We start from the raw sequence: 22970 nt of genomic DNA on the forward strand, positions 1-22970 counted from the left end.
GACAACCATTGATTTATTTTTGTTATAATTAATGATATGAATAGTGTATACTTTGGTAGCAGTGATTTTCCTGCAAAATCTCTCACAACATCCCTCATCCCTTCTTTGTGGCTGAAAAAGTGAATTCAGTCTATTTTCCCCTTTCATTCAAAGAAGTCGGTAGAAGTAAATTTAAATGCGAGTGGGGTGCTTTGGAATAACTTCGTTACCCATTGAAGAAGCTGTCTACTTGCTCTTCCGAGTTCAGTTCTTGTTACGCCAGGGAGAAAGCTTCTGTGAGGTGTTTGAAAGCACCTCATACCTGTCTGCCTCCTCTTTGTCAAGGACCGTGGGTTCGGGGCGTCCCGTGGGCAGCTGGGAAGGTCCCAGGCTGTGGAATCTGGAGGTCAGTGGTGACAGGAATAGGCGCTCCTGTTGGTCCTGTTGTGGGTCACTGGCCATCCTTTATGGCGACAGCGAGTAACAGCAGATCCTTATCTTCCCAGTGAATGTGATCCTCATCTCCACTATTCATTATCTTCTTGACAATGAACTAGGAAGCGTGTGGCATGTTTGTTAGTCTTCAGAATTATTTTGAGGAGCTGGGCACGTAAAGCTGCTTGAAATCAGTTTCTAGATAAATATCATGTCTTGTTTTGCTGGTTGGAGCAACTTGACAAATTATTGATTTCTCAACAGAAGTATTTATGGTAGCTCTAAGTATGCCTTTTCCCAGTTTAATGGCTAACATTTACTGGCTGAGAGCCAGGCATGATTATAAGATTTTCACACGCAATAAGATAATGAATGTTCACAACAACCCAAAGAGATTGGTGTTATTATCCCCATTTTACAGATGAGAAAACTGAAAACAGAGCGGATCAGTAACTTGCTCACACCACAGAGTGAGTGATAGAAGTGGGATTTTTACAGACATTCTAAATCAAGTCTGTACTCTTAACTGTGATGCTATCGTTATTACTTTAAAATTGTATATTATTCCCACCAAAAACTTGTTTGTGTACTCAAACACCAGCCTTTAAAATTGAAATTAACTTCAGTCATGTGAAAAAGTGTTTCGATCTCTTAACTCAGATTAAGTTTTAGTGTAGTCCAATATTCTCCAACCTAGAAATGTTGAACTAGAGTATTTTTATTCCAGTTAAGCACAAGATCAAATATGCGGATTTAGAAATCATGTGTTTAGACAGAGAAGAGTAACAAGCTGAAATCCGAAGAGGAAGAAATAGCATACATGCCTTGAAGGGAAGTAGGAAGACTGGCCTTTGATCCTTATAAAACCCCTTGTGCTTCCATGAATCAGTGTGCTGGGAGAAGGGCAGAGCCATTATAAATTCCCGAGAGAAAAGCCAGAGGGCCTAGCAGAGGACCTTGGAGAATGACCCCGAGGAAGGATGACTTGGAAATGTCACAGAGGCCTTAGAAGAGGAAGATGGAATTTCAGGAGGTCACAGGTCACAGGTGCTCAACATCATCAGATGGTGATGTCAAGAATGGTGGTGAAACCCAAGTCATTGGATTCGGTGGGTGTTGGGTCGCAATGACCTTGGGGGGCGATTTCACTGGCATGTACGCCCAGGGGCTGAGACAATGAAGACGCAGGCAGCTGCTCACGGAGGAGACCTTTGTCTCAACACCAGCAGATTCAAGTAAAAGTTTTTTTTCATGACAGGGAAGCTGTGTGAATGTTTGATAGAAAGCCTGTGGCAAGGAAGCTGCTGAATAAGTTAAAAAAAAAAAATCACTACTGCTGGCCAGCAAATATCAGTGGTTGAGTATCAACCTATGAACCAGGAGATCATGGTTCGATTCCTAGTCAAGGCACATGCCTGGGTGTGGGCTCAATCCCCAGTGTGGGGCGTGCAGGAGGCAGCTGAAACATCTCTCATCATTGATATTTCTCTTTTTCTCCTCTCCCTTCCTCTCTGAAATCAATAAAAAATATATATTTTTTTAAAATTACTACTTGGCTATGTACGTAGAAAACTGTGTTTTTTGTTTTGGAGAATTGTTGATATAATCTTTTCCTTTAAATTTAACTCTTTTATAAAAGGAAGAATTGGGGTGGGGGGGAGGGCGGGTTTTACTGGTTGGATTTTCACCTGTCAGATTTTGGTTATAAAATAGAAAGTTCCGGAACAATGCCAAAGGAATGTGAGAAAAGTCACCGTTAGGGCTGAGAGCAGGGGGTTGCCGTCTACCTTTCCCACACGTCCCCACTCCCATCTTTCCTCGCATATTCCTGGCCGTGTCTTGGTTAACTAACCCATTTCCCATTCTCGGTCCTCCTGGTTATGAACTTACAATGTTGGCTAATGCATGTTAAGGTGGAAACTCCCCCTGAGGTATGTGCGTGTTTGAAAGCACCTCCCTGACCTAAGGCAGGCCCAGATGGGTCTGAGCCCCACAGGAGGACCTGTCTGTCCCACCTCTTCTTTACGACATTTATGGATCCAGATTTGGGTCCAAGGAAATATCTTGGTTTACGGAGTGAGATTGGGATCCAAACTTGTATATTTTCCAGACATTTCCTCCAGATGTCCTGATATTATTTGTTGACCAACCCATCAATTCCCCCAGATTTGAAATGCCACCTATGTCGTGTACTAAATTCCCAGGTGTGGGCACACTGTTCTATTTTGCTCATGCCCTGTCCCAGTCTTTGAATTACAGTAGCTTTACAATCTGTTTTTACTGTGTCGTAAGGCTCATTCTTATCAGGAAGAATTGATACCTGTATAATATCAATCTTATTTTTCTGGGCCTTTTTCTGAAGTACAGTAGTTGAAGGCTGTCTTTATATAGCAGAAACTGCTTAAGTGTAATCCTAAATGTTTTATGTGTTTTGAGACTATTATAAGGTTGCTTCTTCTGTTATATTTTCTGTCATTTATGTATAGAAGAGCCTCTTTTTTAACCCAACCATTTTACTGAATTTCATCTGCAAATAATCAGTTGTTTGTACGGGGGAACAATGCCATTGTCCAGTAGTCGCTTAAGCTATACCCATCGGCATCCACAGACAGCTGACGTGATGGTAGTCTTTCACATCTATGCATTTGTTATTTTTAAATTTATTTGTACCTTGAATTGTGAAAAGCTTCAAACGAACAGAAAATTGTCAAATACTAACATACCTAGCATTCATATTTGACAGATTCTAACTTCTTTTCATATTTATCAGATCTCTGCTTTTTAAACAAAAACCTGGTGTAATACCACAGGTAAACCTGAAATCCCTTTACTATTATTCTTTCTTCCTCCTCCTTCTTCCCAGAGTAACTCCTGTCCTGAGGTTGGAGCTATCATCCTATACTCCCTGGTGTGTGTGTGTGTGTGTGTGTGTGTGTATGTATGTGTGTGTGTGTGTGTGTGTGTGTGTGTGTGTGTGTGTGTAGTTTTGGTGTTTTAAAACACATGTTTATGCAGTTTTCGAATGTTGTCCTAATTTAAAAGTAATAAATATGTGCCCGTTATAGATCATTCTAGCCTTTATAGAAATGTGTATGGGACAGAAGGGTAAAAGTGCTCCATAATCCTCGGTTTTAGAAAGCCACTGTTCACTGTGAGGTGTATCGTTTTTCATTCCGTGCTGTTAAGTGGAATTTAGTAGAACCGAAAACTATCTGATCTGCTTAACAAAAGAAAGCCTTCCCGAGGGAAGCCTAATTGGGGTATGTATTTACCACCATATCCTGTTCTGTACGGATAGTTCTTTATCTTGTTAAAAAAAAAGGGTTGTCAACAAAGGTTACTGGACTTTAAGGGGGTTTTAACCGGGGAACCCATCATTGTTTATGCCACAGAGCAACAGACTTATATAGACTTGATCGCTGCACCTGATAGGAGCCCCGGCTTGCACAAAGCAGCCAGCCTTGATGAGCAGCTGGTAAACTTGGAGCACGTATAGGACAATCAGAGGAAGTCTACATATAAACTTCTCCCTGCGAGGGAAGGTGGTTTTTCCATTTGCCTTTTTCTGAGCAGTTTAACTTCCTAATTCGTGGTCCAAATTGTTTCAGAGACTATGTAAACCATATGTTTGCTGAGCGCTGCAGACAAACATGGGGAAGTCTGATTAGCATCAGCTTCCCTCCGGAAAGGGGCTTCTTTCCCAGCCCAGCTTCTCCTGCTTTCTACTTACTGGACAGGCGCGAGTAAGCAGAGGAGGGAGCTAGGGTCGGAAATAGCTGCATCTGGCTATAGGTTCTCCCCCCTTCCTTCTGCTGAAGCACATATTTTAACACATATGTTATCCTCTGTATCAGCCTGAGAGCGATAGTGGGTGCTGATTGACATCAGGAGGGGGCATTTCAGTATTTAGCGGGCCTGGAGAGGGGAAATGCGGTTACTTTGAACCTTTAGGAGATTAACTGTGTGTGCGTGTGCGAGGGAGCATGAGCAGTGAACCAGCTAGCAAGAGCGAGATGCTTTTCAGTATTTGTTTTATTGGGTTTGAATAATTGCTGACAAGGATAAAGAAGTTACTACTGTTAAATGAAAGCATGCTCTTTTTATATTAAATTTATTTAAAGAGTAGTGACGTTGTAAATGTTATTTATTATGAGATGATGAAGTTTACAGGTCTAGATAAAATGATGATATTGGATGATTGCTATTGAATCTTTTTTTTTTTTTAAAAAAGGCAAACATTTCCTGCTTCCTATTTTGGACTCAGAAGTCAAAACAGTGGGATAGTTCCCTTATAAGGCCTCTTCAGTGACACACAGATGTGCAGATGTGTAGAAACTGTCACCTGGAGGTGAACTCTCGAAGCTATGAATAAAGTGGCGTAGTTCATCACCCAATCTGGATATTTGAGAGAACAACAGGCATAAACTGGGTCAGCGGTCACCCTCGCTCTTAATGGTCTTGTAGTTCTTATCGCTGCAGAGAACAATTAAAAACATTCTATTATAATTTATCTCCTCCTTCTGTCTCTAATTACCCTCAAAGACAAAGATTCAAAGCACCCATCAAACACAATAGCTGCTATTGTTTGTATTTTGGCACACACTGGGGAAATCAGAAACTCTAAAACTTAAGAGGCAAAAGAAGATTTAGGTAGTTGATTCATATTAGTTTACATTAGTTTCCTGTAAACTCTTGGTCTTGGCTTCTAGTGGGGACTACCCAACAGGTGAAACCACCACATGCTAAAGACTTTTTGGAATGTGAGTCATCTTGAATGACTGGCTTTACAGTATGTACATTTCTTTGCCTCCTATTTCTTTGGAAATGCAAAGAATACCTGTTCGGTGTCATTGTTTAAGGCACTACCTAAACACCCAGGCACACAACATTAAGGTGGTTGGAGTTTTCCGTCTGCAGCAAATTATTTTAACTGGAAATGGAGTGCCTTTGACTAGCCGGGGTAGTCTTTTTTTAACTTGTGAGTTGGATCCAGAGTAACGAGGAGCTGCAGAGAGAGGGCCATAACAAGGAACCCTTCCTTCATCTTGTTGTTTCTCTTGTTGAGGTTTTGCTTTTGCTTGCTTATTTGTTTTATCTCGAGGCCTGGGCTAATAAAATCCATGTCCGAGATATCGGGGACACACATTATAAACTTTTTCTGCTCTTCCAAAAACTGACTGCTTTGTTGCTGGTGAACATGGTCTTTTAAACACACAATCTTAGTTGTGTGTAAAGTGTATCATCCTCTTTCCTCCTTTTAGAAGAATTGTGAGCTTTGATAAGCCTCATTTTGGTGTGACCAATACTGTTGTATGTTCTGAGTATGGCTTTGCGGGTCTGTAGGCAGTTAGTTCCAGGAGAGCTTTCAGTTAATACAGATTATTACCCTAGAACAGAAGGCTTGTCAGAGGGCAGTATTTTGCTTTGATATATAATAACTGTATTTGCTGTTTTCTGAGGGAACACTCTATCAAGCTAAATTTTAGAAAAGATACAGTGTTTCAAGGAGAGTACAAGGGAGTAATTGACAGGCAGGTGTTAAGCACTGAATAAAAGAAATTCTAAGAAATCTTGAGCAAATGGCTAGTTTTGAAATTCCTAGTATAGGAACTTTTCTTTTCTCTTAATTTCCCTAAGTTCATACATTTGTGTTTATTATTAAATAAGGAAGCCATTTGACATTGTTCCCAGACTATACTTAAATGCATAGTTATCAATTTATCCAACAGTTATTTATTGAGCTCTCCCATGTTCAACTGCAAACGTACATATTCACAGTAGAGGGAAAGCTGTTCTTCCTGGGTTGGGGTTTTTCAAGGAGATGAGGGTGTATGCAAGGAGTGATTATAACTAGCCACCAAGAAATCCAAGCATGAACCAGAAGACGTGAAGGGTTTAAGGATGGGAGAAAGGTGGTAGCGTCAATGACTTGTAGAAATTGGCAGGCTGAAGAATTGTTGGGCTTGATTAGAAGAAGAGAGACAAGCATTGGTGATGAGAGTCCTGTTTGACATCGGGATTACAGGTATCAGTCTTATTCATGAATTATTGACATGTTCTTTTCGCTTTTCCTTATAGTGAAGAAAGTTACAACGTCAATGATTACTCCTTAAGAGATCAGCTATTGGTGGAATCTTGTGACAATGAAGAGCTTACCTCGTCTCCAGGGAAGAACAGTTCCACAATTCTTTATTCAAGACAGAACTCTGCCAGTCACCTCTTCACTCTGACCGTCCTTAGTAACCATGCGAACGAGAGAGTGGAAATGCTGCTAGGGGCTGAGACACAGTGAGTATGGGTGGGGAGAGGGTTCAGAACATCTGGTATCATTCTTCCCTGCCTCATTGCCCTGGGACTTCCTGGAAATAGGGAGGGGACTTGAGTGGGATGTGCTGGGCTGTGCAGGTGACCAGCAGATGACACCTTCCCAAGGCTGAGGAAGGCGTTCCTTCAGTTTGAAAAGTGATTAAACAGGCAGTGTGAGACCTCCTTTGGGCGCCGCTCTCCTAAGGAGAGAGTGTAATATGTCAGAGCTTTGGATTTTATAAGACTTGAAGGATAAAAACGTCTTAAACACTTTGGAGGTTAGTGCGTGTCCAGATGTTCTGGAGCATTCTCAGAAACTGGAGACTTCCTTTCATCACTTGCAGTTAGTCATGGCGAAAGTGTGTTGGTTTTGCTTTGTTTCCCTTTGCTCTGTGTTTGTAAGGAGTGTTTGTTTTTTATCCAGGCCTTGCCAGCACAGCAGAGCTCTTCCCGGCTGTCTCCTTTGTCATTTATGTCATCTCCACCACTGTTTCTGAGATTCCTGGAAGAGAGTAGGAAGTAAACCGACGTGTGCAGTTCTTTTTGCACCGAGGCCGGATCCTTTGCTGGGACATTCCGTAGCATTACTCCCCCCACCTGCCTTTTGATCATACCACGGGCTGAATGGATATTCATTTCCTCAGTCAGAAATATTCTCAGAATATCTAGTTATGTCACCAGTAAACTCATGCATCTGACTCATGTTTGTAGTTCTTTAATTAATAGGAAGAGGACATTCCAGAAAGGGCATGGGGCAGATGTCTCCTTGGGTACAAAGGGAGTGACTCCCTCACTCTACTCCACCAGCAACTCAGTTACAGTTCAAAAGTAAATAACTAGACAAAGACTTTCAGCACACGGATGTGGTGTTGAAGGAAAATATATTACAGCCATATGCACTTTCCTTTAAAAACAATAGGCTATTTAAAAGTCTAGCAAATTGACCCTGGGCTCCATTTGTTGAAGCATCGTCTGTATACCAAAAGGTTGAGGGGTTCAATTCCAGGTCAGGGCACATACCTAGGTTGCAGGTTCAATCCCCAGTAACCAACCCATGTTTCTCTCTCACATCTATGTTTCTCCCTTTCTCTCTTCCTCGCTCTCTAAAATCAATAAACATACCCTTGGGTGAGGAATTTAAAAAAAAAAAACACGATCTGGTAAATTGGTATATGCCATAATGGATATGTGCAGGTCATCTCTGGGTTACTTGGTTTTGAGCAATCAAAGTTTGGGTCTATGCATTTTCTTTGCTTCTAAGATTTGCAAAATGTATAGGAGTGCATACATTTTTTATGTTTGTCCTCTTTTGTACATGGTTAATATAGTTCATTAGCAATCCAGTTGAGAAAACAAGGTTTTCACCACCGCGCTGGCCTTGAGTAATTACAGAACCCAGGCAAGTCACATGTATCCTTTGGCTACTAATTCTTCAATTTGAAAAAGAATAGGGTTCATCCCTAAATATTTACCTTCTTTGAAAAGCTGGTCTTAGCAGAGGCCGCCTGGGGAAATACGAAATGTAGAGTTAGCAGTAGGAGGGGTGCAGCTGTTTGCCACAAAGACAGTTCAACAATCATGACAGTGACATTGAGGAAGAACAGGTCGATAGCTTTGATTACATGAAGAATGCAGAAAAGCTCACTGAAGGAAATGGGGCAAACCCTTGGTGAGCATCTGGGCTGTGCCAGGTACCAAGCCAGCTCTAGAACATGAAGAAGGGGCCCATAGCTATTTCCAGAGAAAGCGAGAACCTCAGAGTTGAAGGGGCATCTAAGTCAGGTGACGGTAAATCTGATTCCCCAGGGTCAATATTATGTCTGTTCTGGCCAACTGAAGAATACTACCCTTTTGGAATCTCAGAAGTATCTTGTTTAGACAATAAAATATGTGATGACCCTAATTATAGGTCTGTAGTCCAATTCCCTTTTTTCCCCTAAAGGTAAAATGAGACTCACAGAGGTGAAGTGATTTGCCTGCAGGAAGTGAGTTATTGCCAAAGCTGGGACTAGACCCTGATTTTCCTCGATGCGACATTCTTCCTAGTAGCAGAGTTTTCCCTTTAATTCTCTTACTGAGAAGCTGCGGGCCAGATAGACAGCCCCAGCCCATCCTTGCTGCTCAGGTGGCCTTGCTCTGGATCTAGAAGGGATACTAGGAAGCCAGTTGCTATAAAATGTGGGAAACTATTAAAATGTGGATTTTTTTTCCCCCAAGTCCGTAAGCTGTAAAAAGGAAAAAATTTGTGGAAACGTAGATGATAAATTTTTAAAATATTATATGCTTTGAAATATTTTATAATAAAATTCTGAATATATGTATCTGAAAAATTATTGTCTGGTTAAAACTACTTTTTTTGTTTTGTTCCTTTGCCCATGTTTTTCCCCCTCCCTGGAATGCCCTCTTCAGACCTCCTTGAATTACCAAGTACATCCCCTCTCAGGGCTCATGCCAAGTCTTCCCTCTATGAAGACACCTGTCAGGGCTGCTCGTGGTGATGTTGTCCCCCAAAATTCTGGCTGCTTGCTGTATGTGCCACTCTTGATAATTCATTTTTCTCCTTTTTCTTTTTAATATATTTTTATAGATTTCAGAGAGGAAGGGACAAGGAGAGAAAGATAGAAACATCAATGATGAAAAGGAATCATTGATTGGCTGCTTCCTGCACGCCCACTACTGGGGGATGGAGCCTGCAACCCGGGCATGTGCCCTGACCCGGAACCTAACCATGACCTCCTGGTTCATAGGTTGACACTTAACCCCTGAGCCACAGTGACTGGGCTCCTTTGTTTTCTGTCTTGCCCATCTTCTACCCCTAAATCTCTCCTTCCTATTACAGCTGAACTTCTTGAGAGCATAGTCTTCATTTCCCCCTGTTAATTTAGAGCTTTTATTGGGTATCCTTTCAAGAGCTACTCTAAGGGCTGGGATGTAGCCCTGAACAGTAGAGACCAGATCCCTGCCCATTGGGCTTCTGTTCATGTGAGCAGCTTACATCTGTGTTCTTCCCGCCCTCAAGGAGGGTGACTGGCTGGCAGTGAACTTTGGGCAGTCAGCTTGGGCAAGTGGCCTACGATGAGCTGGGGCAGTGGGAAAGTATTTCTTCTTGATCCAATTAAAAGTCAGTGTAAATGCAGTGAGGACTACAAAGCCAGGCAATGGGATTTGGAGTGAATGTTGAGTGCTGCGTCATGTACTCTAAGTTAGATGGTCAGGAAGACTTTGCTGAGGTGACATTTGAACTGAGAGCCCTGAGTGACAAGAAGTTACCCATAGGAAAATGCAGAGCCAGAATGTTCTAGGCAAAGGAAACGGCGAGTGCAAAACTCCTAAGGAAACGAGTTTGATTTTGTCAAACTTGGCTTGAACATAGTGAATGTAGGTAGATAAGAATAAACCGGGGAGCGGGTGGGTGGTCGAGAGGCCGGTGCAGGCCAGAGCATTTCGGAGCAGAGCTATTCCAGGGCATTCTGTGGGCTTTAATCTCCAAACATTACCAACCTGGCATGAGGATAGGGGTTCAAAATGTATAGTAATTTGACATTTCTTTAGCAATCAAAGCATGTAATTATTTTAACAGTAATTCTTTTTTATTGGATTTCTGAAAACACTTGGTTCACAATGGATTGGGTGGTGAGGACTATTTCTTCACCACAGATATTTTGAGAAGCACTAATCTAGAGCCTCATAAGCCATGGTAGGGGGATCCCTGGAAGACTGGAGGGGAGGTAGAAGTTTCTAGGGGGAGAACAACTCCGGCCATGTTGGAGGGGTCAAGGGGCTTCGGGGTGGTGCCCTCGGCCACGGTATATAAAGGGAGATGGAAATATTACATTTAGGAGACAGAGACAACAGGACTGACATACTATGAGTTGGATGGCACTGCGTGAAAGAGAGGGGTCAGTGATGCTTTGGGTTTTTGGTACTTTATATGGAGTTACCCCTTAACCATCTTCTCTATATGGCTTCCTCTGCCTCCCTGCTGAGGTCGCCCCATCCAAAATTAGCCATGGCTTCCTAGCTATCACACCCGGTCAGTCTTCTTCTCTCTTTACCTCTAAGGCCATTTAATGTTGACCATCAGACTGAGGCTAACCCCTTTTGGAGATTCTTTCTCAAAGAATCTCGTTTTAGTTTTATGTCCACATCTAACCATCCCTCTTCGCTTTCCCTTCAGAAATGCAACCTGTCTGAAGCCAGGCATCACCACTACCCACCGCTTTCCCCAGCATGCACGTGTCTTGATCCGTTTCCAGTTACCCAGTCTGGAGACTTGGAGTCATTTCTGATGCTCCCAGTCTGCACAGATCCATCACCGGCCAGCCCTTCCTGTATTAACCCTTTGCACTCGCTTTATTTTTTCTCGATTCCTTTATTCTACTCGGGATTTAATTTTTTAAATACCCCAGATTTTACAAAGCGCGGCAGTAGAATAAAAAACTGGAGTTTCTTTTCATACAAACTTATTTATTTGGATTTTTTTATATTTCAAATTATTGATACATTCAATAACTGTCACACTCGACATCCGAGTGCAAAAGGTTAAAGTCTACTGCAGCTTTCCACATGTTTCCACTCCACTCCCTCCTCCTAGGACACCCCATACGCCACTTACCTTTTGAAACACCTAACCATCTTCTCTCTAATCAATTCTGCATGGAGTTATGACTAAATTCCACACTCAGCTCTGGTTTTGTCCTTGTCTCACCTTGTACATAGCAAGTTCCCAATAATTATTTTTGGAATTGACCCACAATGAATATAATTAGCTTTTCTTTATCCAAAGGAAGGCAGAGTAGTCGCCACATGTAGGGAAATGCCGCCTCTCTCTCAGTCTCTGTTCCGGGTCCTCCTTTTGGTGCTGGAGCAAATTTTCTCTATATTCCACGTGTTTTACCACGTTTGCTCATTAAGGAGATGGTTAAACTTTATTTTATTTACTTAATTTTAGGATGTACATCTAGGCCATGTATACTGCTATATCTGTTTGCCTGTTAAAGATCTTAGGTCGTTGTCTTGTTAATGAGACAGTAGTCTGTGAAAATCACAAAAGCTCACCCTCTATGAAAGGACAAAGGAAGAATGTTTTACTACTGTCCTCTCTCTTCCCTCTGAGCCTTTCAAGAGGAATGTGGGAGCCGGAGAGCCCCCTTTGTCCGCCTTCATTCAAATGAAGCCCAGGCAGCTGCTGCTGGCACAGACCAGGGGCCGTGGCAAGTGGCGTCCTTGGCATCCTTTGTCCGCAGTGGAATTTGGATGGCATCTGGGTCCAGTGTACATAGTGATGGGATGCCAGGAGGCACTCAGTGGCGGACACAGACTTTCTTCACCCATTATTTTTAGCGAGAAGAGATCATCATCTCACACGGTAATCAAAGATCCTTCCCAGCATTTCTCTCTCGCAAGAACTGGGAGCCTAATGGATGGGGTTGGTCCCGTCGGCTGTGCAGACAGCCAACTCCTGGGCCTGCCGACAAAGGCGCATGGATTGCTGGGAGTCTTTGGCGCTCTTCCTGCTCATGTTAATGATTTAATTAACCACAGGGAGTAAAGGGTATGGAATAAAATTGTAAATAGTATGTTTGACAGACTCTTACACACCCCTCAGGGAACATCCACAATATAGAGATGACAATGGGCATGGGAAAAAATATGTATTTATTATAGGTCGGAGTATTTTCTCCTTGGTGAATCTTGAATCCCTGTCCAGTAATGATCTTTTACTTGTACAGAGTCCGGCAAAATTCATTATCGTTTGTGATCCTCATTACTGACCCCACTGAAGGAGGAGGGCAGGTGATAGTACGGATCTTTCGTTATCCAGGAAACAACTGACCCACCGCGGGTGAACTCCAGGATTCTGGACTAGACGAGGTCTCATGAGCTATTAGATATGACAAGAAATAATTACACTTTAGTGCATGTCACAAAGCCTAAATTTTAGCACCCTTACTGGGCTAGGGCAGTGGTCGGCAAACTCCTTAGTCAGCAGAGCCAAATACCAACAGTACGACGACTGAAATTTCTTTTGAGAGCCCAATTTTTTAAACGTAAACTTCTTCTAATGCCACTTCTTCAAAATAGACTCGCCCAGGCCGCGGTATTTTGTGGAAGAGCCACACTCAAGAGGCCAAAGAGCCGCATGTGGCTCGTGAGCCGCGGTTTGCCGACCACGGGGCCAGGGGAATGATCTTGCTCCGGCTGGAGTCCAGCTCCATTGGCTTGGTGACACAGTATCGTGACGGCATTTTCCTTCTTACCCTGTGAGTTTTCTTTCATGGAACACTCTGGAACACAGCTCGTTGAATTGCGTGTCAGAGTGAACAAATCCAGCCTCTCCACTGTCTTACTCGTTACGCATGCTTGGAGGACTTTTAACCAAAGGCTGTGGGTAGAGACGAATTTCAAAAGGCACCGCAGGTCAATGTCTAGGCTGTGAGAAGGAACCCCAAAGGTATCTGGTCAGATGCCACTGTGAGAAGGATGAAAGGAAGGTGAGGAGCAGCCGGGGTCTCTTAGCCTCTATGGAAAGGTCCGGAGGACCAGGCCGGGGGTCAGGCCCTTGGTGGGCATTCCATTCCGTTCAGCCTCATCCTGAAGCCTTGCCTCTTCGTTTCGAAGCCGCCTCTGCACTTTCTCAGTGTTTATCTGTCTTTTCTAGCCGATGCCTGGCTTTCAAGGAAAGTCCAGCTCTGCTGTATCTTCGAACCGTGTGCAATTAACTTTCGATCGACTGTGTTTTTAGTGAATGCTGTGCGTGCGAGGCAGGACGAGGTGCTGCCACAGCAAACTCCCGCGCAGGGGATCGCGGGGGTTTTGAAAGGATGGCATGGACAGATGTTCATGTTAAAGGCGTCTCTTCTCAGCTCGATCCTCTCCCCGTCTCTGGGCCACGTGTGTTGTGCAAAGCGCTCTGCCCAGGCCCATGGCTCTGCGTTGGGTTGGTTCTCTGCTCCGTCTGCTCCACGCTGAGGCCTGTGAAGAGCAGCAGAGCCCGTTTAGTCGCTTGGCAGCCTCGGCCTGGCCCAGGCCCTGGCCCAGGCCGGCGCTCAGTGAATGTGGGAGAAAGCAGTGGTCGGAGAGCCTTAGAGGTGGACACGCCCAGGTCCCCATGAGGGCAGCCCTGTTTATTCTCGCACTTTGTTTGGGCCAAGGGACACGTCTAGGAACTGGGCGTGGGGGGCCCTGTGACTTCGTGTTGATTGGTTCATATTGTCCCCCGAGAAAAGAGCTGTCTGGAGTGAGCCCCGGACTTGATATCTACATTTCATCATGGGTATGTCTGGGCCTGGTTTGTCTTGTTCTTAGACTCCCGTCCTTTATGGAGCGCCTCCTCCCTGTGTGAGAGGAGAACTGTGCTCTCTGCTAGCTGACGGCAGTGGGCGGAGGGAGGGGGGGACGGGGCGGGGGGGTGCTCCTTGGCAGGGCTCCTGGAGGCCCTAGGGGAAGTCGTGAGGTTCTGACAGCATCTATTCCATTGAAGCCATTTCAAGAAGGGGCCCCTTTCAGCCAGGGCAACAAGGAGTGTCTTGTTCTGTCCTCCGGAGTCCCTGCGAGGGGCCGCCGTGTCTGCGCGGGGCATTAGCATCCAGGCAGCGTGCCACAGGAGGGAAGGGTTTCATCTGGGCCTCTGGAAACTGGCTGCAGGGGGAGGCCCGGCTGAAAGCGGCCACTCGCTGCCAGGGCAGTGCCGTGCCAGGGAAACCTGACGTGGAGGCTGCCGCCAGCAGCAGGGGCCGTGGCGCGGGCCCGCGGCGAGCCACCGAGGGGGCTGGCTTGTGGATGTGGCATAGAGAGAACGCAGATGGGTCATTTTAGGCTTCTCTTGGTGAGCAGCCCTCCCACCCGTAAGATACTTGGTTTTCAGTTTCCTTTGTACTTTGCAAATTCCAGTTGAGCCCGAGTAAAAAATAAATAAAGAAGTAGATCGTACCCCACAAAGAGATGATATCACAGATTGAAGGGTTTGCTTGGGGTTATTTTAAAGGAAAGGAAGCTCTCGTGTCCCTGATAAAGCCATCCTGAAGCCCTTTGAATGTTTTTAAAAGCCCGGCAGCATGGTGAGTGCTGTTTACATTGTGTATGTTACTCCTGACACCCCAGCCGGCAGAGCCCAGTCTCCTCCTCCTCTTCTAAAGAAGTCTGTCTTTCCGCACACTGCGGTGTCCACGCTTCCCGCCTTCTCTCGTTATGCTGTGAGCCCCCACTAGGGAACCCCAGCTCGTGGACCCCAGACCACCTGGCTTTACCTTCTGACTGCACTGCTTGAATTGGGATTTTTTTTTTGAGGGGGGGGTTGTGTGTTTTGTTAATATATTTTTATTGATTTCAGATAGGAAGGGAGAGGGAGCTAGAAACATCAATAATGGACAGAATCATTGATCGGCTGCCTCCTGCACGCCCCCCACTGGGGTTCGAGCCCGCAACCCGGGCACGTGCCCAAGACCAGGAATTGAACTGTGACCTCCTGGTTCATAGGTCGACGCTCAACCACTGAGCCACGCGGGCCTGACCGCTTCTTGGCTGTTTTACTGTGAGCAGGCACTTCACACTCCAAACTTCAGCTTTGTCCTCTGGGAACATGGAAATAATCATGCCAGTATTTTCTTCCAAGATTTTTGATAAGACTAGATTAGATGGTACTTGCAAAATGCAGAAAGTCCTGTACCTGTCACGGAAGTAAGACTGTTTAGAACCAGGCCCAGTTCCTACCCTCCTGGAGTGTGTGGCCTGGTGAGAGAAACAGGCAAGTCAGTAAATGTTGGGGGATCCGTGTGAGATGATACATGATTTCATAGGTCAGCAGGTGTTTGCTGAGGCCCTGCCGTGTGCCAGGCAGTGAGCCGTAGAGATACGATGCCTGCTTTCGTGAGGACCAGGAGTGTGCAGAGGGGTGTGTGGGAACAGGACGGTCAGACTGGGATGGGGACGAAGTATGGGTGCACGCATCAGAGGAAGCCGCCTGCAGGAGGTGAGGCTGTGTTTTCAGTGTGGAGTGGGGGTGTGGAACAAAAGAAGTCAGATACAAAAGTGGACACAGCAGGGGATTCCATTTTCATACAGAACAGGATAGGCATGTTGGTGGAAGCCAGAACAGTGGTTACATTTCCGGGAGGTGATTGCTTGGAAAGGGGATAAAAGGAAATCTGGCACGTGTCTCCTGACCTGGTAGCATGTGTACGTGTGTGAACCTAAGGGAACTCACAGAGCTATTTACACGTAAGATCAGCGCAGTGTTTTATGTACGTTCCTCAATTTAAAATTTTTACGTAGCGATTATGAGGGGTCTAGCTCGATTAAACGGCAGGAAGGTTGTGTGTGAGAGTGAAAAGAGCCAGTGGGAAAGGTGTGGAGCAGCATGCCGCGTCCTAGCACTGGACAACGGCTGCTCTGTCTGGGTGGAGGGTGGATACACATGGGGGTGAAGAAGGGGTGGCAGAGCCCGGCCAGTGTGGCTCAGTGGTTGAGCATTGACCTATGAACCAGGAGGTCATGGTTCGATTCCCAGTTAGGGCACATGCCCGGGTTGCAGGCTCCATCCCCAGGAGTGGGCGTGCAGGAGGCAGCCGATCAGTGATTCTCATCATGGATGTTTCTCTCTCTCCCTCTCCCTTCCTCTCTGAAATCAATAAAATTATATTTTAAAAAAACATGGGGTGTTAGTGAGAAAGAAGCATCTTTTAGGTGCAAGCTATGATGGGAAGGGAAAAATTGTTTTTCAAGTACTGGCCATGAAGAAGGTAAGAAGGTAGAGTGGCCCTAGTAGAAATTGACCTTGGTTGGAATCTCGGATGTTAGAACTTAGTATTTGCGTCTTTCTCACCGGCCTTTGGGAGGGACTGTATGATATAATGGATGGATGTCGAGTGCTGTGTCTGCCACGTCGTGTGGACTTAATAAATGCTTCTTAAGAGATTTCAAAGTGTGTATGGGTGTGTGGTTCATTTCATTGCAATCCCGATATTTGGCTTTTCCAGGCCATAACTGTATTATGGAGTAGTGCTTGCTTATATGAAACTTTTGATCCTTTCATTAAATAATTATCTTTGTTTCATGTAAATATAGCTTGCTGTTGTAGAAAAAGTCTTGGTTGTTTTTTGCCTTGGATTAGTTTTGGCTGTACTCATTAAAGCCGTATTAATAAGCATTTGAGCACAGTCTTAAACAGATAAAAAATTTCTGTTTCAATAAAGCTCATATTTGGCAATACTAGTTGAAGGGGGAACAAAGTAGCTTTAAATAAATCAAGTTTCTCATCTTTTCCGAAATGGTTTGATTATGGGGCGGGGGTGGGGGGGGGTATGGGGGAGGAAGAGGAGGGCATGGAGGGAGACTGCCTTAGTGGGATTTTTTTCTTTTTTTAAGGAAATTTACTTTTTTGAAATGTTTAATTCAGGTTATGAGTTACTGAACATCTTTTTGTGATTGCAATGTGTAAGTGTAATCAGCTCTTTATTAAAGATCAAACTGTCAAGTGAGAAGTTCCACTTCACCACAGCTAGCCACATTCATTCCGAATGGTTTAAGTGTCCCAGATGACCATTTAAAACCTCTTACCTTGGTTGTGAAGGTCAGCCCCCTACCTCTCTCGGTCATCTCTCCCCTGTTTGGGAAGTGGCTTTGCATTCTAGGACATACTTCATTCTCTGTAAACACCTTGCGTCTCTCAGCTGGCTCTGCCCTGTGTGTTTAGGAGTGAGCGAGCCCGCTGGATCACTGCCCTGGGACACAGCAGCGGGAAGCAGCCTCCTGACCGAACCTGTAAGTAACTCCTGGGCTGTCTGTGCTGCAAGGCGGACCGTGGAGGGGCTCTGCCCCCTGCTGGACGCTGGGGTATTCATGATCCCCCAGGTTTCTTTCCTTCCTGCTACCTGTCCTACATCAGAGCTAGGAGATCCCTGCTTTGGAAGGCCAGGACTCCGAACTCACATCCAAGGTGCAGTTGTTCTTTGTTGTGTAAACGCGGTACGTTGTGGCACATCCACCCCGAGCCACTTTGACCTTCTGCAGTCGGGGGCATCATGATATGTATATATACTAGCACAGCACCGGGTTATTGGAAAGATGGAATTAAATCATATCCATTGAAAGCCCTGCTTGGACTTGTAAAGGTAAAGCTCTTCCATTTTCAGCTGTGGTTTAGGGCCATTGGCTGCATGTGTATCCCATTGCACTCGCTTGCTTTTTTCTCGATTCCTTTATTCTACTCGGGATTTAATTTTTTAAATACCCCAGATTTTACAAAGCACGGCAGTAGAATAAAAAAACTGGAGTTTCTTTTCATACAAACTTATTTATTTGGATTTTTTTTATATTTCAAATTATTGATACATTCAATAACCGTCACACTCGACATCCGAGTGCAAAAGGTTAAGCCATACTGACTGTCTCAATCTAAGCTGAAATGTATTTTTAACCTTAAAGAAAATGGCTTTACCATTCCTTTTTACCTTTTTTTTTTAAAAAAAAAAATTGAAGTGATAATAGTTCATTATCCTAGAGAACCAGGAACTGGTGCGGTCCAGGGTGGTGTATTAGCGCCCTCACGCTGACATTATGCTTCCCTGGATGGTTCTAGCTGGAAGGTCAAACCCAGAGAATAAAGGGCAACAAAACTGTTTGTCCGGGAACACTCAGAAGTCATAGCTTTAAGCGTAGAGCCAAAGCTAAAGTGATGGCTTGGAATAGAAGTTCATAGAATCAAGTTCTGTATTAAAAAAACTTAAGAAGTCTCGTCCGTCAGTACCAAGTCACTGAAGCTAATGGCTTTATTACAATTTAGCATAATGGGGAAACTCAAAATGTTCTCTAACTTTTGGTTGGAGATCTTTTTATTTCTAAACCTCTTTGGCAGCTTCCATGTGCTGCTACTGATGGGGAAAGCACCTTGGATGCGAGCCTGGACGACCGGGGGTGTTGTGGATTTCATCATCAGTTGCATGTCCTTGGCACGTTACCTAACCTGTCTTATCTCAGTTTCCCCAGTGCATGTGGCTGTTTTCTGCCCCATTATGTGACGTGACTAATGGCTCCTTATCGAGGCTGCTCTGGAGGGGATTCATACGTCATCAAAGGCCTCTCTGGACCCTGAGCTTCTGAAGTTACAAAGCTCTTAGCCCACTATGAGAGCTCTTGGGAAAGACTTCCTGCTTCTTCATAGAAGCCTAACTTGTTTCCATCAGCGCCGGCCCTGAGCCGCACAGAAAGACTGAGAGCACCATTGATCTGTACCTGTTCTGTTCTCCCTCTGCTGCCGGCAGCTCAGGATGTTCCCTTTCCTCCCTAGCACTGACCCAGGTAGAGATCATTAGATCGTTTACCGCCAAGCAGCCAGACGAGCTCTCCCTGCAGGTGGCCGACGTGGTCCTCATTTATCAACGTGTCAGCGACGGTGAGTGCAAGTGTCCTTACGGGCGTTCAGGGGGTGAGGAACCTGGGAGTCTGCTTTTCGTTATTCAGGCGCATTTTCCATATCCCTTTGTTTTCTTTTTTTTTTTAAATATATTTTTATTGATTTCAGAGAGGAAATGAGATGAAGAGAGAGATAGAAACATCAATGATGAGAGGGAATCATTGATTGGTTGCCTCCTGCACGTTGGACTGAGCCCACAACCCAGGCACATGCCCTTGACCAGAATCGAACCTGGGACAACCCTTGTGTCCCCAGCCGACGCTCTATCCACTGAGCCAAACTGGTTGGGGCTATCCCTTTTGTTTTCTCCTGTGCACCAGCCTCTCCTCTTTCTACACTTTCTGCCTCTTACATGTTTTTGAAAAGGGATGCAGTCCCGTGGTTTGTTATTCGAAAGGAACTATGAAAAGTTTTCCTTCCTTCCCAGTCACCTAGCTCTCATCTCCGGACAATCGTTTTTCCCTGCTGCCCCAACCCAAAGCGCCCTCTTCCCCAGCTCAGCCCAAACTCACATAACTGACTCCGCTGCTCACTTTGGCGCCTCTGATCATGTCATCCATCCTCCTTGAAGCCATCCCCTCTGTCCCACCTCCCTCTCCACCTTCCGTCATCTGTGGTACCCAACATCCTTCCTTGTTGGGAGCCGAGCACAGTGGAAATACATCCAGACACGCGTTGCTTCATGAGGACTCTGTTTCTTCTCTGCAGGCTGGTATGAAGGGGAGAGGCTGCGAGATGGAGAAAGGGGCTGGTTTCCTATGGAGTGTGCCAAGGAGATAACGTGTCAAGCCACCATCGATAAGAACGTGGAGCGAATGGGACGTTTGCTAGGACTGGAGACCAACGTGTAGCCTCTCTGGTGGCCTTTTGCGACTGCAAGATTTGCACTGCATCGTGGTGGGTGGGATGGTTCTGGGCTGGCGTTGTTCTGAGTTTTCACACAGCCGACTCGATGGAAAGGAGGGAAACATTTGCCTTTAAGCTTGCCTGGTGGTCTTGCTCTCTCGGGAGAAAGGCTAGTTCGCAAAGCTGGGTGTTATGTGCACAACGATCCTGTTGCAAACCTCTAGGTAAGCAGAGTACCTGAGCGAGCAGTCCCCATGCGGACCCAGGGCCTCGGCTCCTCCTAGCCGCACCGTGCCTGGCGATAAAACATGTACATACAATGCTGTATCCTGATTCTCTAGCCTCACTTAGCCAAGAGTGGGCTCTCCCTGTGTAAGCATCTCCTTTAGGTGACTTTCCCAGCATTAGGCAAGAGTTTCTGTCTTGAAGGAGTGCTCAGTTTTGTATATATGTTTCCGGCTCTGACTAGAATGCTATGTGGATTTCGAAAGAAACTGACAAGAGTTCTGAAGGTGAGCAAAGTTTTTTTTTTAAACCTCTTCCCGGGCAAGGGAAATTGACACTTGAATTGTTGCCACCTCTCTCCTGGTTAGCAGGGAAGTAAGGAGGCCTTACTTTTTTTTTTTTTTTTTTTAATATCCATCTTACCCATCTAAGACAAGTATAGCCTAATAACACTAAGCTACGTTAACAGCATAAAATGTAGGTGGTTCACATATGTGAGAAAATCTTAAATCTAGGACAGGGCTCCTGCTTTAAAAAGTAATCCCAGCTGAGCTGACACACAGACATGAGGCTGCTTCGCCTTCAGTAATGCGAGGTTTTTGACTGTTTCTCTTCCCACTCGTTTCCAAATGGGAAATGGGCTGAAACACTTTAACACTGCCCAGGAAGACCGGATTCGGCCTTCAGAGGTATGGAGAAACCAGCATGGTACTGACCTGAAACCCAACATTTTGCCTTTCATGGGGGAACCCATTTTCTCTGCGCTGGAGGCCTCCCTGGCTGAGACTGGAGCCTCTCTTTCCCGCAGGTGTCTGCAGAACTTTATTTCTTCCACTCGTGCGAGGAGAGAGAACAGTCATTTTAAAAGTGTGTTTCAGACACAGGGCGTGAAGTTTGGAAGATTGAGAGGGGAGAGCTGATCTTTACCCTCAGCTATGTTCGCTCTCTGCTCCATTCTCTTCCACCAACGGGTAAAACCTGGCCAAGGATGCATGATGGAAGGCCTCAGATAGACTCTGAGTGACATGCCCAGCTGCTGTCTGCCAACCAGTTACCCCAATTGGCAGTAAGTTGAGAAGCCTAGTGCGGGAGATAAGTATACTTGGCTCACGTGCCTTAAGTCCTGCCATCTCAGCCATGAGCCAGGGAGGAGCACCCTGGGCCTTCTTGCCACCCCCCCCCCCCCCCCCCTCCCCCACACCCCCAATGACTCCCCTTTCCCTCTGCATACATTTCAGGGAATAAAACACATGCCAGGCCCTGAGTTCCTTGCGGTCAGGAAGTCACAGCAGGAGGCCACAGCAAGAGATGTTGGGGACTGATAAAAAAAATCTGTCTCCTTCCTCGTTAATGTCAAAGATTGTTTTGGAGGAGACGGGAACAAGTTGTAATCTAACCTAACCTGATGTTTTCATTTAGGAAGGAAGGTAAATTTGTTGCTTGCACAGGGATCATTTTGTGTTACTTTTGCTAATACCCAGACACTTAAAAAGCAACTACACGAGTCCTGTGAATTAATTTATAAGTAGAGATGTCAAACAGTTTTGGAAATGAGTGCATCGTATAAATCAGAGCCCTCTTTAGCAAGCAGGCTAATACTGTTGTTAGGTATAAAGTGTTGTACAGCAGGTATTTAACACATTCACCACGTGTGTCGTTTTTACGTGACACAGTGCTGTTTTCCAACCTAGTTCAGGTTCTAGAATAGCTTCTCTGAATTGCACAATTTCATTCAGCGACCTGTGGAGAACAAAAGTATTCATTTTTGTCCCAATGAATGGAGACTGCTTGTACACTTTTGGCGAAACGTGAATTTATAAAGATTTTGTATATACGTGTTCATTTGTCCTGATGTGATTTAATGTACTGTATCTTCATTTAAGTAAATAGTTTGCTGAATTCTTGGCCAAATCTGAGTTCTACGAAAAAGATTTCGGCAGCTGACATTGGAGGGAACAGGTGTGTCCTTGGGTACGTGTTGGCATCAGCTGCCCCAGAAGGCTGGGGCATTTTTAAGAGCTGGATCATGCTGTTTCTTCTCATGGTTTCCACAAAACTGCATGACTGACTAGCTTCTATTAAATAGTTCACAGTCCCCTAACTGCTGTTGACCCCTGGAGTGTATCTTACTCATTTTAGCCACCCAGTATCTAAACCTTTCTGCTTGTGAAATTTCACCACCTTGTGAATCTGGTGGAAGGCAAAGAAAGTTATTCTATAATTAGTTGTTTTATTATTATTATTTTTTTTTTTTTTGCTCTGTGACAGATTTCTATAAGACAACACTCATTTTTTATCCCACAGTTTTTAAGAATGTTTTCAATTTTTAGAGAGAGGAAGGGAGAGAGAAACATTGATGAGAGAGAAACATCTATTGGCTGCCTCCTACATGCCCTGTACTGAGAATCTAGCCTGCAACCCAGGCATGTGCCCAGACTGGGAATCGAACCGGCAGCCTCTCAGTGCATGGGACGATGCTTAACCGAGCCACACCGGCCAGGGCTATCTCATAGTTCTGTAGTCAGAAGTCCAGGATGGCCTGGTGGGGTTCTCTGCTTAGAGCATCACAGACTGAAGTCAGAGTGTTGGCTGGCTGATTTCTCAGCTGGAGGGAGCTAAGGTGTCTTCTTTCAAGCTCATACCTGTCATTCACACCTTCAGTTCCTTGTGACAGTCGGACTGAGGTCCCTGTTTCCGTTATGGCTGCCCCGGTGCCGGGTGAGGGGGAGAATGCTCACAGCTTCCACTGGCTGTCCACACTCCTTGC

The 22970-nt window shown here is 45.1% G+C and overlaps 1 protein-coding gene across 1 annotated transcript in view; it reads left to right on the forward strand.

Moving 5' to 3' along the window:
• The window catches only part of ARHGEF26 (Rho guanine nucleotide exchange factor 26), a 113905-nt gene extending 91690 nt beyond the window's left edge, over positions 1-22215 (forward strand). Inside the window, exons 11-14 of the mRNA XM_008142209.3 lie at positions 6493-6702; positions 17414-17481; positions 19007-19111; positions 19841-22215. Coding sequence (XP_008140431.2) covers positions 6493-6702; positions 17414-17481; positions 19007-19111; positions 19841-19983 — 526 coding nt within the window. The 3' untranslated portion in view covers positions 19984-22215. The remainder of the gene's footprint in view (positions 1-6492; positions 6703-17413; positions 17482-19006; positions 19112-19840) is intronic.
• The last annotated feature ends 755 nt before the right edge of the window (positions 22216-22970 follow it).

Source organism: Eptesicus fuscus, chromosome 3 (genome assembly GCF_027574615.1).
Source record: "Eptesicus fuscus isolate TK198812 chromosome 3, DD_ASM_mEF_20220401, whole genome shotgun sequence".
In the NCBI taxonomy this organism is placed as follows: Eukaryota; Metazoa; Chordata; class Mammalia; order Chiroptera; family Vespertilionidae; genus Eptesicus; species Eptesicus fuscus.